This window comes from Monodelphis domestica, chromosome 1 (assembly GCF_027887165.1).
Source record: "Monodelphis domestica isolate mMonDom1 chromosome 1, mMonDom1.pri, whole genome shotgun sequence".
In the NCBI taxonomy this organism is placed as follows: domain Eukaryota; kingdom Metazoa; phylum Chordata; class Mammalia; order Didelphimorphia; family Didelphidae; genus Monodelphis; species Monodelphis domestica.
The window spans coordinates 479,344,758-479,358,932 of record NC_077227.1 but is presented as its reverse complement, the minus strand read 5'-3'; the positions used below and the strand labels follow the sequence as shown (position 1 = coordinate 479,358,932).

General features: G+C 40.1%; 1 protein-coding gene across 1 annotated transcript in view; it reads right to left on the bottom strand.

The window, feature by feature from the left end:
* CACNA1B (calcium voltage-gated channel subunit alpha1 B) overlaps positions 1-14,175 on the bottom strand; it is a 268,165-nt gene that overhangs the window by 97,426 nt on the left and 156,564 nt on the right. Inside the window, 2 exon segments of the mRNA XM_056812766.1 lie at positions 601-730; positions 4,105-4,231. Coding sequence (XP_056668744.1) covers positions 601-730; positions 4,105-4,231 — 257 coding nt within the window.

The window sequence follows — 14,175 nt, the reverse complement described above, 5'->3', positions numbered from 1 at the left end:
CAGAATCTGGAAAAGGGGAGCTTCCAGCTGTGGATGGAGCTTCCAGAATAGGAGTGGGCACTTCAGCTGGGCACCACCGCTCAACTGCAATGAAACTTTTGTTTTTTAGTAGTTAAGAAATCCCTGTTAACTTCATTTTAAAATATTTTATTTCCCTACATACATATTACATACACACAGTATGCAATAACATATAAGAGCAAAGACCATTGACTCCAACAATTGCTCTACCTTCTGATTTACTGGGTGACCTCCGCACAGCTAATCACTTTTCCTTTTCTGGCATAATGGAAAGAGTGCTGGATTTAGAGTCACAGAACCTAGCTTCAAATCTACGCTTGGCCCCTTATCACGTGTGTGACTCCTGGTAAGTCATGTAACCTTCTTGGAGTCTCAAGTTATTCATCTGTAAAATGGATTTGAACTAGATGACCTCAAAGGTATCTTCCAGCTCTGGCTCTATGGCTCTTTCTTCTAACCCTGACCCTGACCCCCAGCCCCCAGTCCTGGGTCACATTCTCCTCTTGCCTCTACATTTTTGTCAGGGAGCACTCCAGGCCTGTTGGGAGGAGGGCAGACATTTTACCAGTAGCCACTTACATTGTTCCTGGGTGAGTCGGCTAGTACTGGGTCTTCAGCAGCCAGAGCAATGCTGCTGAGGGCGATGACCCCAAGGATGACCATTTCAAAGTAACGCATATTCACGATGTAGTGGCAGGCACGTCGGAGCCTGGAAAATAAAGGCAAAGAAATGGGCAGAGGAAGATCTATACTCTCTAAAGGGACAAGGGATCTTGACCACAGAATCATTCCAGAGAGCCCCTCTCACCCTAGAGGCTGCTGCAAAGGTCAGAAGTGGGGGGGTTTCAAACAGCTGCTTTCTGAGGCATCCCCCCAAAAAATGAATGGAAGACTGTCTGAAGTGCCTGGCATTTGGCAGGAGAGAAAAGGGGAGGCATATAGGAACCTACAAGGAGGAAAAGAGTGAAGGTAGAGTACCTCAGGATGGATTGAAAGATCTGCAAGCCACTTAGGAAGCCAAGAAAAAAAGGTTATCCTCTGATAATATCCTCTCTCCCTCCCCTCCAATCTCTCTCTCTCTCTCTCTCTCTCTGTCTCTCTGTCTCTGTCTCTGTCTCTGTCTCTGTCTCTCTCTCTCTCTCTCTCTCTCTCTCTCTGTCTCTCTCTGTCTGTCTGTCTGTCTGTCTGTCTCTCTCTCTCTCTCAATTTCTCTCTTACTTAATCTCCCTCCTCTCTCTCTAATTTCTATTAGTCCTGTAAAAATCCTCCCTCTTAAATAAAGCTTCCAAGCTAATAATAATGGTCCTGGAGACCATTCTTTTCTCTTCTTGGCAAAAGGATGAAGGACTATAGGAGTAAAATGTCAGCAACACTAGGCAGTTTTTGCTCAATTGTTTTTCTTTGTTCAAATGGAAGATTCAAGTTGGGGATGAGGATAAACAAATATATTCAGAAAATACTGTGATTGTGTTTTTAAAAGGTATCAAGAAATTATTTCATAAAATAAAACACAGCTTCTAATCTGTTTACTTATGCCAAGCATATCCAGTCCAGTCAGTGCCATCACCATAACCCTATAAACTCTGCCTTTCTTCTCTGATATCTCTTATTCTAGGCTGAAGCCTAAAATAATAAGACTCCAGTTTGGGACAGAAAACAGAAGACAGATCTGGCAAATGGAGGAGGCTGGGAGCAAATGTGATCACTAAACCCAGAACACAGGGAAGGGGCAGGATTAGATTCACAGGCACTGTGTGAAGTTTGAAGTGGGTAATATCTGGAAAAATCCAAGTGCTACTTTTCACAGCAAGTGATAAATAAGGATTTCAGTGCCCTCCAGAGTTGATAAGCAATAAAAACATAAATTGATTCCAGCAAGGTTCATATAAGGTCTTGCAGGACCGACCCCCCAAATGGCTAATTAGGAGACACAAGGAGGGTTTTAAGAGTATTCCCCACGGTGTCAGAGTAATGCCATAGACAAAAATACCACTTTCCTAGAACAATACCTTTTGCTCATGTCAAAACAAGAACTTGGGTGGATGCCCCATGGCTCTGACTCAGAAACGTTCTTGATACTGTGTCCTCTTAAATTTCTCTAAACCCAAAATATGGTTGTGTGACAGCATGTGCAGACCACGGGTATGAGCATGTGTATAGACCACAGGCACAAGTGTGCCCCTGGTTTGGTTCTGCACATATAGGTATGTAGTACTGGGTACCACCATTGGGCACAGTTAGGTGGCTCAATGGGTAGAGTGCTAGGTGTAGTCAGGAAAACCCAAGTTCAAATCCAGCCTCAGACATTTACTAGCTGTGTGACCTCTGTTTGCCTTAATCCACTGGAAAAGGAAAAGATAAACCATTTCTGTATCTTTGCAAGAAAAACCCCCATGGACCATATGATCCACCCAGTCACAAAGAGTAAAAACATGGCTGAACAAAAAAGGCACAGGCATACAAACAACAGGTACAAAGCAAAGATATAGTATGTGACAGCAGGTATGGTCCATAGACACATGTGGATGAGTACAGACTGTGGATACAAGTGAGTGCCAGAGTTGTGCAGGCTTCAGATAGTAGTGGATGCCAGTGTGAGGTCATGGGAATGGAGAGGAGGGGAGGGAGGAGAGAGATACCCAAAAGGAAGAGAGCCAATGGGCCTTAGTGACTGATGAGATGTGAGAGAGAGGGGATTTAAGAATGACTCAGAGCTCCAGAGTTTGGCAGTGAAGCTGTCTGTGAAAGGGAGGGAGATCGCCAAGGGAGTGAATATGAAGGGTGAAGAGCAGAAGGCAAGGACTGAACCCTGGGGAACAGCTACAGTTAAATGGCAGAGGAGATAAAAAAGTAAAGCAGATGGTTGTTATGGGAAGGGTCCTCTCTAAGACACTAAATCCTTCTCTCCTTGTCCACTTTGTTCATTCTATCAATCCAAACTTCCTAAAGCATAGTGCTCTGTGTGTGTGTCTCTGTCTCTGTCTCTCTGTCTCTGTCTTTGTCTCTCTGTCTCTGTCTCTCTGTCTCTCCTTCTCTCTCTCTTTCTCTTCCTTCCTCCCTCCCTTTCTCCCTTCCTTTCTCTCTCTCTGTCTCTCTCTCTCTCTGTGTCTCTCCTTCTCTCTCTCTTTCTCTTCCTTCCTCCCTCCCTTTCTCTCTTCCTTTCTCTCTCTCTGTCTCTCTCTCTGTCTCTCTCTCTGTCTCTCTCTCTGTCTCTCTCTGTCTCTCTCTCTCTGTCTCTCTCTCTCTCTGTCTCTGTCTCTCTCTCTGTCTCTCTCTGTCTCTCTCTGTCTCTCTCTCTCTCTCTCTCTCTCTCTCTCTCTCTCTCTCACACACACACACACACACACACACACACACACACACACACACACACACACATATATTTCCCCATTTGGAATACGTTCTTTTCATTCAAATCTTACCCATCCTCCAAGGTCCAGTTCAAGATTCACCTGCTTTAAGAAGCCTTCCCTGGCTATTACAGCCCACAATGACTTCTGACCTCTGGCACTTAAGACTGCACTATTGAATGACACTTAAACAGCCTCTTTTTTGGTTCCATCTAGAATGGGGTAAGGACTCAGGGTCTTTGGAGGACTTGGTGATCTCAAGGTCTGGACCAGGGAAAGACTGCCAGAACCTGGAATACTAGGTAAACCCACCCTATCTAGTAGAGAAGACACTTAAGTCCTTCCAAGATCCTAAATTCTTGCCTCTTGGGAGAGGAGCAACAGACAGACAGGGCTATACTGCATCCCTTCCATCATCCTAGAATTATTTCCGATGAGTTAGTCTTGTCTTTCTAACTCTAGTTGGCTTCTAAAGGGCTGAGACCAAGTCTCATGCTTCTCCTATGTCTCCCTGACCATCCAGCCCAGGGCAGGCACATGAAAGGGGCTCACTATTTGGCATTCCACCTGAGTGGATGGCTTCAAATACATACATCTAAGGCCAGCTCCGCTATCTCCTCCACGGGGTTCTAGGCAGCACAGGCCAGCCTTCTGGTATGCAGACAACTTTCCACACACATGTATAGCATACAAACATGTACTTATACATATAGCAGTTCATGGAAAATCTTACAGGTTGGTGGGGCTTAAGCAGAACATGGAGCTGTAGGGGAGAATTGGCCGGGGTCCACTCCTTGTCCCAGCACCGGCCTCCGCATCCTTCTTCTCTTCTATTTTACCTTCAAAGTCGACGTTATTCACTGTAAGAAGAAACAAGAGCCAACAGGCAAGGTCAGTAAACATGCTCACAGAGCTCACAAGTCTAATTCACAATATGTCAGCAGCCCCATCACCACCCTAAGTCAAATGAAAAGAATCAAGGGGTCCTTTTGAGGATACAGTCTCAAGGGAAGGAGAAAACTCTAGAAAAGAGCATTAGATTAAGGGGAAGCTGGGTAGCAGTGGATAAAGTTCCAGGTGGAGTTGGGAGGACCTGGGTTTAAATCTGGTCTCTGATACTTCCTAGCTGTGTGACCCTGGGCAAGTCACAGCCCCATTTGCTTAGTCCTTCTCTTCTCTCTCAGAACTGATACTAAGACAGAAGATAAGAATTTAATTTTTAAAATCAGAGCAACACTAGATTAGGAATCAAAAGATCTAAATTCCAGTCCCATCTCTACTATTTATAAACTGTGTCATCTTAGGCAAGTCACCTAACCTCTTCAAGGTCATTTTTTCATCTACGAAACGGTAATAACCTTACAGCGTCGTTGGTATCCAATGAAATGACAGATATTAATTTTCTTTGAAAACTAAAAAACATTGATCTTCTTTCTGTCCCTATCACTACAATCCCAACTCTCTTCTTCTTCTTCTCTCTCTCTCTCTCTCTCTCTCTCTCTCTCTCTCTCTCTCTCTCTCTCTCTCTCTCTCTCTCTCATTTCTCTCATTTCTTTGATATTAATTTTCTTTGAAAACTGAAAAACATTGTTTGAGAGTAAGCTGATATTATTGCTTTTGAAAATTAATTGCTACGATTATATTCCCAATAAAGTCCTGTTGCCATCCCTTAATTAAGATTTGGAAGCAACTCTGACTGTGAAGGGTTAAGATCTGACACGTTCTACCAACCTGGAAAGGCTTAGTGTATAGGCGCAATGATGGACTGAACATCTATCATCCAAGAACCAGCCAAGCTAACTTTAAGAGATTCATTAGCTGGGGGGGCCACAGTGTTTTTGGTCACAGTAATTCTTGAAGACTATCTACTACAGGTACAAATGGGTTGCAATCAGCATTGCAATAAATATTGTATTTTTATTATTAAATTAAATAAAAATTTATATTAATAATATTTTAATTTAATTTAATTAATTATATTATATATTATATAATATATAAAAATATGTATTATATAATTAACAATAATATTAATAATAAATAAACATATTAATTAAATAAATAAAAATTAAATTATAAATTAAAATTATTATTAAATATTGGAATGCTATTATTATCATTGCTGTGGAGTTATACAAACAATATTTAGGGATTAGCTGAGAGAATCAGCCATGCCCTTTCAGTTTGTATTAAAACAAAACAAACAATCCATTCAATAGCTCAATCTAAGATTGGGCTTTGAAGGGAATAGTTAAGAAACAATAAATTAGAAGACTATGTGGAGACAATGGGGAAACTGCATGCCATTTTTGACATTTGGCCTGAATATGTTAGTCAATTTAACTGACTAATAATGCCAATAAGCCAGAATGAATTAGAAATGGGTTTTATTAGAGTCACGATGGCACTCTCCACCAGCACTTGACAGAGAATGCATTATTCACAATTCAGCTAGCAATATTTGTATATTATGTGAAACAAGGGAGAAGAAAGATGGTTGTTCATTAAAATGCAGGTAGAGAAAAATAGAATGCTTGCTAAAAGAAAATGTGAGGAGCTAGACGAGGGAGTTCTCTTCCTAGTGTGGCTACCTTCGCTAGACCGAAGAGAACTGCCCATGAGGCCAGACAAGAGATGAGGATGTTCCCAGGACTCCTTCCCCTTCAGCAACTACGTCTTTTTGTATTGTTAAGAAGGGGTGAGGGGGAAGGCCCTGGAGGACACCAATTCATGAGGGCTCCTATACAGCAAAATGGCTAACAGAGAACAAGAGCTGCCTGGGGTTCTTCAGATTGCTCGATATTATCATCTACAGTATGAGAGCTGAAGGTCAGAGGATGGACAAGTCCTAAAAGCAGAACTAAGTTCCGGTTTGTTTGGAGGAGAGCACTAAAGCTGCTAAAAGCTCATTGGGAGTCCAGAATCCTGCTATGTGAAGACCCAGCATGGCTTGTCTGCGTCCCTTTTTTCTTTTTTTTTTAAACCCTTACCTCCCATCTTAAAATCAATACTGTGTATTGGTTCCAAGGCAGAAGAGCAGTAAGGGCTGGGCAATGGGGTTGAAATGACAACTAGGAAGTGTCCGAAGCCAGATTTGAGCCTAGGACCTCCCGACTCTAGGCCTGGCTCTCCATCCCCTGAGCCACCCAGCTGTCCCCTGCATTCCTCTTTTAGGAAGACCTTCCACATGAGAGAGGCCAAACGGTAAGGTCTTGACTATTTTGCTTTCTACTGCCCACTCTAGCTGAAAGGCAGAAACTCCTCAGAGCTCAAGAGAGCAGATCTAAGGAGCTTTGTACTTCTCTGGCTTAAGGGAATAGCTTATCATTGAAATAACTAAAAAACTGCTTCTCTACCCAGCCAAGGGAACAGACTGGAAAACTACAGAGGCTCCCAGGCTTAGGGCGACTCTTTCACTGAAACAGTGTAATGCATCTGGTTTATTGAAAGAGCTTCATACCATTTCAGAAGCAGAATTTTTTTTTGTCACGTAAGAGGACAAAGAATCTCAGAAAAGAAGGAAGTCATTGTTGGTATTATTGTTTATCCTCTGTTTCAAAGAGGATGAATGACATTACAGAGTGATGTCTTGACTTGCTAGTGAATTGGATTTAAGTGACAAAGAGATGCAAAGTTGTCAACCTTACTCCCTCTTCCAGAATCATTGAAGTCCAATGGCAAGACCAAAGTCATTCTTAATATAAAGTTATTTTTGTAAAGATATTTTGTCTTTACCTATTACATGTAATAAATTTCCACATAGGTTTTCTAAAGTTATGTGATCCAAATTGTCTCCTTGCCCCCTCCCAGAGCTGGCAAGCCATTTGATCTGAGTTATACATGTATTAGTATACACCCCCCCCCTAAATTGTACATTTTGGTAAGAGAATAATCATGCAAACCCAAAACCCCAAAATAAACTCCAACACTTCTTTCTCTGGAGGTGGATAGCTTTCTTTGTCATAAGTCCCTCAGAATTGTCCTGGATCACTATATTGCTGAAAGTAGAGAATCCAATATAGACTTAAAAAATGTTTTTGTTGTTAGTTACATTAAAATTCCCAGGTGTCCTCTCCCTTCCTCCTCTCCCTATGCTAGAGACAGCATCGGTTTAAAAAAATACATGTATATGTATAAACTTTTATCTTTTGTCTTTCTATTTATTAGTTCTTTTTCTGGAGGTGGATCCTAACAAGTTATTCTTCAAATATTAATTCTGTAGCTCTATATAATGTTCCCTAGCTCTACTCATTTTGCTTTCTATAGTTTCATATAGGTCTTTCCATTTCTTAAATTAAACTGCTCATCATTTCTTTTGGTACAATAGTATTCCATCATAATCATATGCCATAACTTGTTCAGTCATTCCCCAGCTGAGGGACATCCCCTCAATTTCCAATTCTTTGCCACCACAAAGAGAGCTGCTAAAAATATTTTAGAACATTTAGGTTCTTTTCATCTTTTCCTTCATCATCTTGGGAAAGAGACCCAACAATGGTATTGCTGGGTCTAAAGGAATGCACAGTAGAACTCTTTGGGCATAATTCCAGATTTCTGGTCTGTTGCTTAAAAGAAACAGAAGCATTCACTAACATTCAGGCCTGTGGTCTGAAGTCATGAGTTGTTCTGGGTACTCTGCTCTGCTCTGCTCATGGGTTTCCTATGCATGCACCCCACAACTAGGTTTTTAGAAGTATGTTTTTGTTCTCCTCCATGGACACCAGTTATGTGCACTTTGGTGGGAGGATATGACTGAGGTTTAGGGATAGACTATTATACTTTTATTATTCTTAACTTTGCATTCTAATGAGTAACTATGTTATGATTACTCTCGCTCTGACCTTCCCTTTTAATAAATGTTTCTTGTTTAAGAGTCAAATGAACCTAGTAGTGTAGTATTTGATAAAAACCAGAGACCCCAAGTACTGGGTGAAGACTTGCCAATTGGCAAAACTGTTGGAAATACTGCAAAGCAATGTTAAAAATTAGCTTTAGACAAACACTTCATATCATAGAACAAGGTGAGCTCTAAATTGGATATATGACTTGGATAGCAACGGTCATGTTATAAACAAATTAGAAGAGTCTTCTGTATAGGGGAAGAATTCATAATCAAAAAAGAAACAGAGAAAATCAAAGGAGATAAAATGGGCAATTTTGTTGGCACAAAATGTACATGTTTTTGTAAAAATAAAATCAATGTAGCTAATATTGGAAGGGAAACAGCTGAAGAAAAGAAATCTTTCAGTTGGTTTCTCTGATAAAAATCTCCTATCCATGATATATAAGAACTAATTCAAATTTATAAGAATAAGAACTATTCTCCTATTGATAAATGGTCAAAGGATTTGAACAATTTTCAAAAGAAGAAATCCAAACTTCCAACAGTCATATGAAAGAAAAATAACCCATCCCACTAATAATTATTTTTCCATTTAGTTGTTTCAGACTCCTCACAACCTCATTTGGGGTTTTCTTGGTAAAGATACTGAACGGTTTGCCATTTCTTCTTCAGCTCATTTTATAGATGAGGAAAATGGGGCAAAGAGAGTTAAGTGCCTTGCCCAGAATCACACAACTAGTAAGTGTTCATTCAAAATAAATTTGAACTCAGGTCTTCCTGACTCCAGGATCAGTGCTTTTATCCACTGTGCCACCTAGATGCCTGACTAAAAATTATAGAAAATAACTGAGTTTTCCTCTCATACCACATTGGCAAATTGACCAAAAGAAAAAAGAAAGGTGACAAATATTGGAAAGCCTTCAGGAAAAACAGGTATACAAACTGCATCACTGACAGAACAGTGAAATGGCTTAGCTATTTCTAGAAAGCAATTTGGAGCTATGTCCAAGAAGTTACTGAGATGTGCATAGCCTTTGAGCCAACAATACCACTATGAGATTTAGATTCCAAAGTGGAAAAGGGCCCATATATACAAAAGTATTAATAATATCTCTTTCCGAAAGAGCAAAGAACTAGACACTAAAAGAGGTGCCAATACCTAGTAAACAGATGAACAAATTATTATATATTAATATAATGGAATATAATTGTTATATAAAATGAAGAAAGGGATAGTTTCAGAGATACCTGGGAAGACCTGTATAAATTGAGGAGAGTGAGGTTAGCAGAACCAGGATAGCAATTTACACGATAAAAAGTAACATCAACAATGGTAAAAGCTAACATTTATAAAGCTCTTTAAGATTTGCAAAGTACTTTCTAAAGATTATTTCATTTTATCTTCACAACCTCCTTAGAAGGTAAGTGTTATTATTGTCCTGATTTTACAGATGAAGATACTAAAATAGGTAGAAAATGAATGGCTTGCCCAGGAACATACAGCAAATCTGAAGTTGGATTTGAACTCAGGTCTTCTTGACTTAAGGAAGTTGAAGAGCATCTAGATGGAGCAGTGGATAGAATGGCAAACCTAGAGTCAGGAAGATTCCTCTTCCTGAGTTCAAATCTGGCCTTAGATACTTCCTAGCTGTGTGACCTCAAGCAAGTCACTCAACCCTGTTTGCCTCAGTTTCCTCATCTGTCAAATGAGCTGGATAAGGAAATGGCAAATCTCTCCAGTATCTTTGCCAAGATAACCTCAAAGGGGGATCACAAAGGACTAAACAACAGCAACCAATTTCCTGGTTCGAGGTCACTACTTTGCCACCTAGTTTATTGCTTCATTGTTCTACCTTGTTGTTTTTCCAGCTTTGTAAAGACAATCAACTTTGAAAGACTTGGCCAACCACAATTCCAGAGCCCTTCTGTTGAGGAATGCTACTCCTCTCCTGGTAGAGAGATGCCAAATGAGACATACACTGCCGGACATGACCACTCTGGGGATTGGCTTTGCATGACTTTGCATTCTCGATACAAAGACCTTCTTTTTCCTGGATGCCTGAAGGTTCACTATGAAATAACAAACAACATTTCTATAATGTCTACTATGCGCCAGGCACTACGTTAAACGTCTTACAGCTGTTATCTCATCTGATCCTCACAACAACCCTGGGAGATAAGTGCTATTATTATCCCCATTTTACAGAAATAAAACTTGAAGGAGGTAGTTACTGGACAAATCAAGGTATTACTTTTCACAGAGGGTGACTAATAAGGATTTCAGTGCCCACAGAGTTGATGGTAGCTGAAAATATAAACTGATTCCAATGGGTTCAGCTAAGGGCCTGGAGGACAAACTCATAGTAGGCAATCAGGGAAAACAAGGTCGGTTTTAAGAGTACCACCTAAAGGGGAAAGATGTCACAGATAAAAATGCCATCCTCCCACGACAGGACCCAATGGCCTCATCCCACCTGGGCTCTGAAACTCAGGACTTGGCAACTTGACATAACTCTCAGTCCATGACTGAGCTGGAAAGAAACTCATTTAGAGTCTGTACTCCATCAGTTAGGAATCGAACTCTTCCCTCCCATGCAGACATCCAGTCTGTGGTTTGTGGTTGTGAATCGACATGAGCATGAAGATTTCACAATGCCCAAGTTGACCACAGTTCCTGAGAACACGCTTCCAAGCAGAAAAGATGCAAACAAAGCCAAATAGGAACATTGTCTTGGCTTTATTAGCAATTGAGAAATCCCTGAACTTTCTCTAATTTTTCCCCTTTCTCCTTAAGGACAAGAGAACAAGAGCCCAGCTTCCTTAATAACAACTACCTGATAGTTCTTTAGTGAGTATGTGTGTGCGTATATATAAATAGACATATACACAGATGGATGGATGAATAGATAGATAGATAGATAGATAGATAGGTAGGTAGGTAGATAGATAGATATGGATGGACAGATAGACAGGTAGATAGATAGATGGATGGATAGATAGGTAGACAGATGGACAGACAGACAGACAGATAGATAGATAAATATAGATGGAAACAGATAGACAGACAGGTAGATAGATAGATAGATAGATAGATAGATAGATAGATAGATAGATAGAGATGGATGGACAGATAGACAGACAAATAGATAAATGGATGGATAGATAGATGGGTAGACAGATGGGTAGATAGATAGGCAGACAGACAGATAGATAGAGAGATATGGATGGACAGATGGATGGACAGATAGACAGACATAAATGACAGATAGATAGATAGATAGATAGATAGATAGATAGATAGATAGATATGGATGGACAGATGGACAGACAGATAGGCAGATAGATAAAAGATAGATGGATAGAGAGATAGAGAGGAGATAGATAGATAGATAGATAGAGTGATTCATGGTATCTCTCCCTTTGAAATGTAATCCATGAGGGCAGGGGCATTTCGCTTTTTATTATGGCATCACTAAGAGAGCACAGTGCCTAGAACATACTAAAGACAGGTACCATTAAACTTCCCTTTGGGTTTTAGTTGGGGTGGCATTTGTATCTCACTAGTCTGTCTCCTCCACATTACACTTTCACCCTTCTTTTTCTCCTTTTTCTTCTATTTTAAGGCATGTCTATAGTCATCACACTTATTGTTGAGCTCTACCTACCAAGAGCTTTGAAGTTTGAAAAGCTTGCTACTCCTGTTTTAATTCAGTCTCCTGTAGAAAGATTTTATTTTCCTTATACTTGTTCAGTCTTTCATTTTTAATTATTTTCACTAGCTGATATTTCAGCTCTCAGGGGTGACAGATTTTTCTGGGACCATTCATAAAATATACTGACTCATAAGATGTAATTTGACAAATTAAATCCATTATTATCTGTCAGAGCAGATTTACCACCCAATCACCCAAGGGAGAGCGGAACAGCATCAGGAAACAACTGTGAAGGAGAGAGTCACCACATTGGAAACTGACCAACATCTTCTCAGATCCAATTTTGCTCATCTACCCAACCTCCCCAGAAATTTCAGTGGAAGCTACTCTCAGAATTTCTACCCTGAAGTCCAAGTGTAGGAGCTGACCCAAATATATATGCTCCAGATGGGATTCTGAATTTAAGAAAAGTTCAGGGTAAGTTAGGAGGTGATTCTATTTATTAGAAAAAAAAAAGTTTAACCCTTACCTTCCATCTTAGAATCAATACGGTGTATTTGTTCTTAAACAGAAGAGTGGTAAGAGCTAGGCAATGGGGGTTAAATGACTTGCCCAGGGTCACACAGCTAGAAAGTATCTGAAGTCAAATTTGAATTCAGGACCTCCTGTCTCTAGGCCTGGCTCTCAACCTACTGAGTTACCTAGCTGCCCCATAGGAGATAATTTTATGTTTGTAACTAAAAGCTACACAATTCAGTTAAATGATTATTGATAAGAGCTAAATGTTCATAAGAAATTTACCAAATATGCCTAACATAAGAAATATGTTGATTCTTAATACTTGTTCTAATTGAGTATCATATGTAAACATAATCATTAGTTACTTGTTATATCTTTTTCAAGATGCTTTATTATGGCACAAAAGTGACCTACCTAGAACACTACCTAGTTCTACCAATTTGGTAGAGTCTGGTTAAATTCTCTTTGTTTAATCTGAGGATAAGTCTAGCTAAATTTGAAGGAAGCTCATCACCAAATGCTTGGTCATAGCAACTCATGAAACCATAAAGCAAATAAAGAGATAAACAAAAGTTTTGACCAGTGTCACTGGCAAGAGAACATACCCTGATGAAATTATGTTTTTTTAAGTATTAAATGCACCTAATTTCATTTTAAAAGTTGGGTTTTCATGCAAAAAACTCAACACTTTAGTTGAATGGTAACAACTAAAATAGTTCTCCTCTCTGATCCAGGAGAATTCTAGCCCTTCGAGTTATCAGGACAAAATAAAGACCAATCCATTCACCTGGTAGCAGCCCATATGAAATACAAGCATAGCATCTAATAAATGGCCTCCTGAAGTTTGAGCCTTGCAAAACTTGTAAAGTAAGAATCGAAGACACATTAACAGCAGCTTCTCCTCATCTGTTATTTCTGTGTAGAGAATCTTTTATATTAAGACTGTTAAAGCTTGGATTTCAATTTAACTCAAATCAATCCAATTTAATTCAGTGTTTGCTGTGTACTTTTTATGGTCCCAGAGCAAAGATGCACACCTATCCCGAGTTATTCATGTGGAAATACAGCCCCCTCACTGCAATGCTGATTTTAGTTTCCTCGTCCTTCCTGGAGGGCCCATTCAAACACTGATTTCTCAAGGAACCCTCCTCCCCTTCATGCTCACCAGGATAACCCCTATTGACTTCTAAACCACGAAATCTTCTTTCATTATTTCTCTCCCAACTGTTCGTCTGTTGTCCTCTCCTGAGCTCCCATCCCTGGTCCCGGCCCTCGTTATCTCATACCTCGGTCATTATCTGAGCCTCCTCAAAGGTCTCCCAGCCTCCATTCTCAGTCCCTCAGCTCCAACCTACCCACACCAAGGATTAATCATCCGAAAACACTTTTGTTATAGATTCACAAAGTCACAACATATTAGAAATGCAAGGGGCCCTCAGAGACCATCTAGTCCAACCCCGTCACTTTATAGATGAGGAAATTGAGGTGCAGGAGGTGGAAGTGATTTTCCTATGGCCATGCACAGTGAGTAATAAATGGCAAGGGAATATTCACTCGCTTCCAGTCCTGGTGGGACCTTGAATGCCCAGTTACAAATGATTCTTGATTCAGATAATGCTCATTTGAGATAGCTTCAGCATTCCCCAAATGCTCTGTAAAATGTGAAGCATTTCAGAAACAATAAAGAATTATAGAATTTGAGAGTTTGTGGGGCCTTCAGGGGTCACCTAGACCAGCCATACACAGATGGATCTCTACCCCAATGGTTATCTAGCCTTGAAGATCAGCT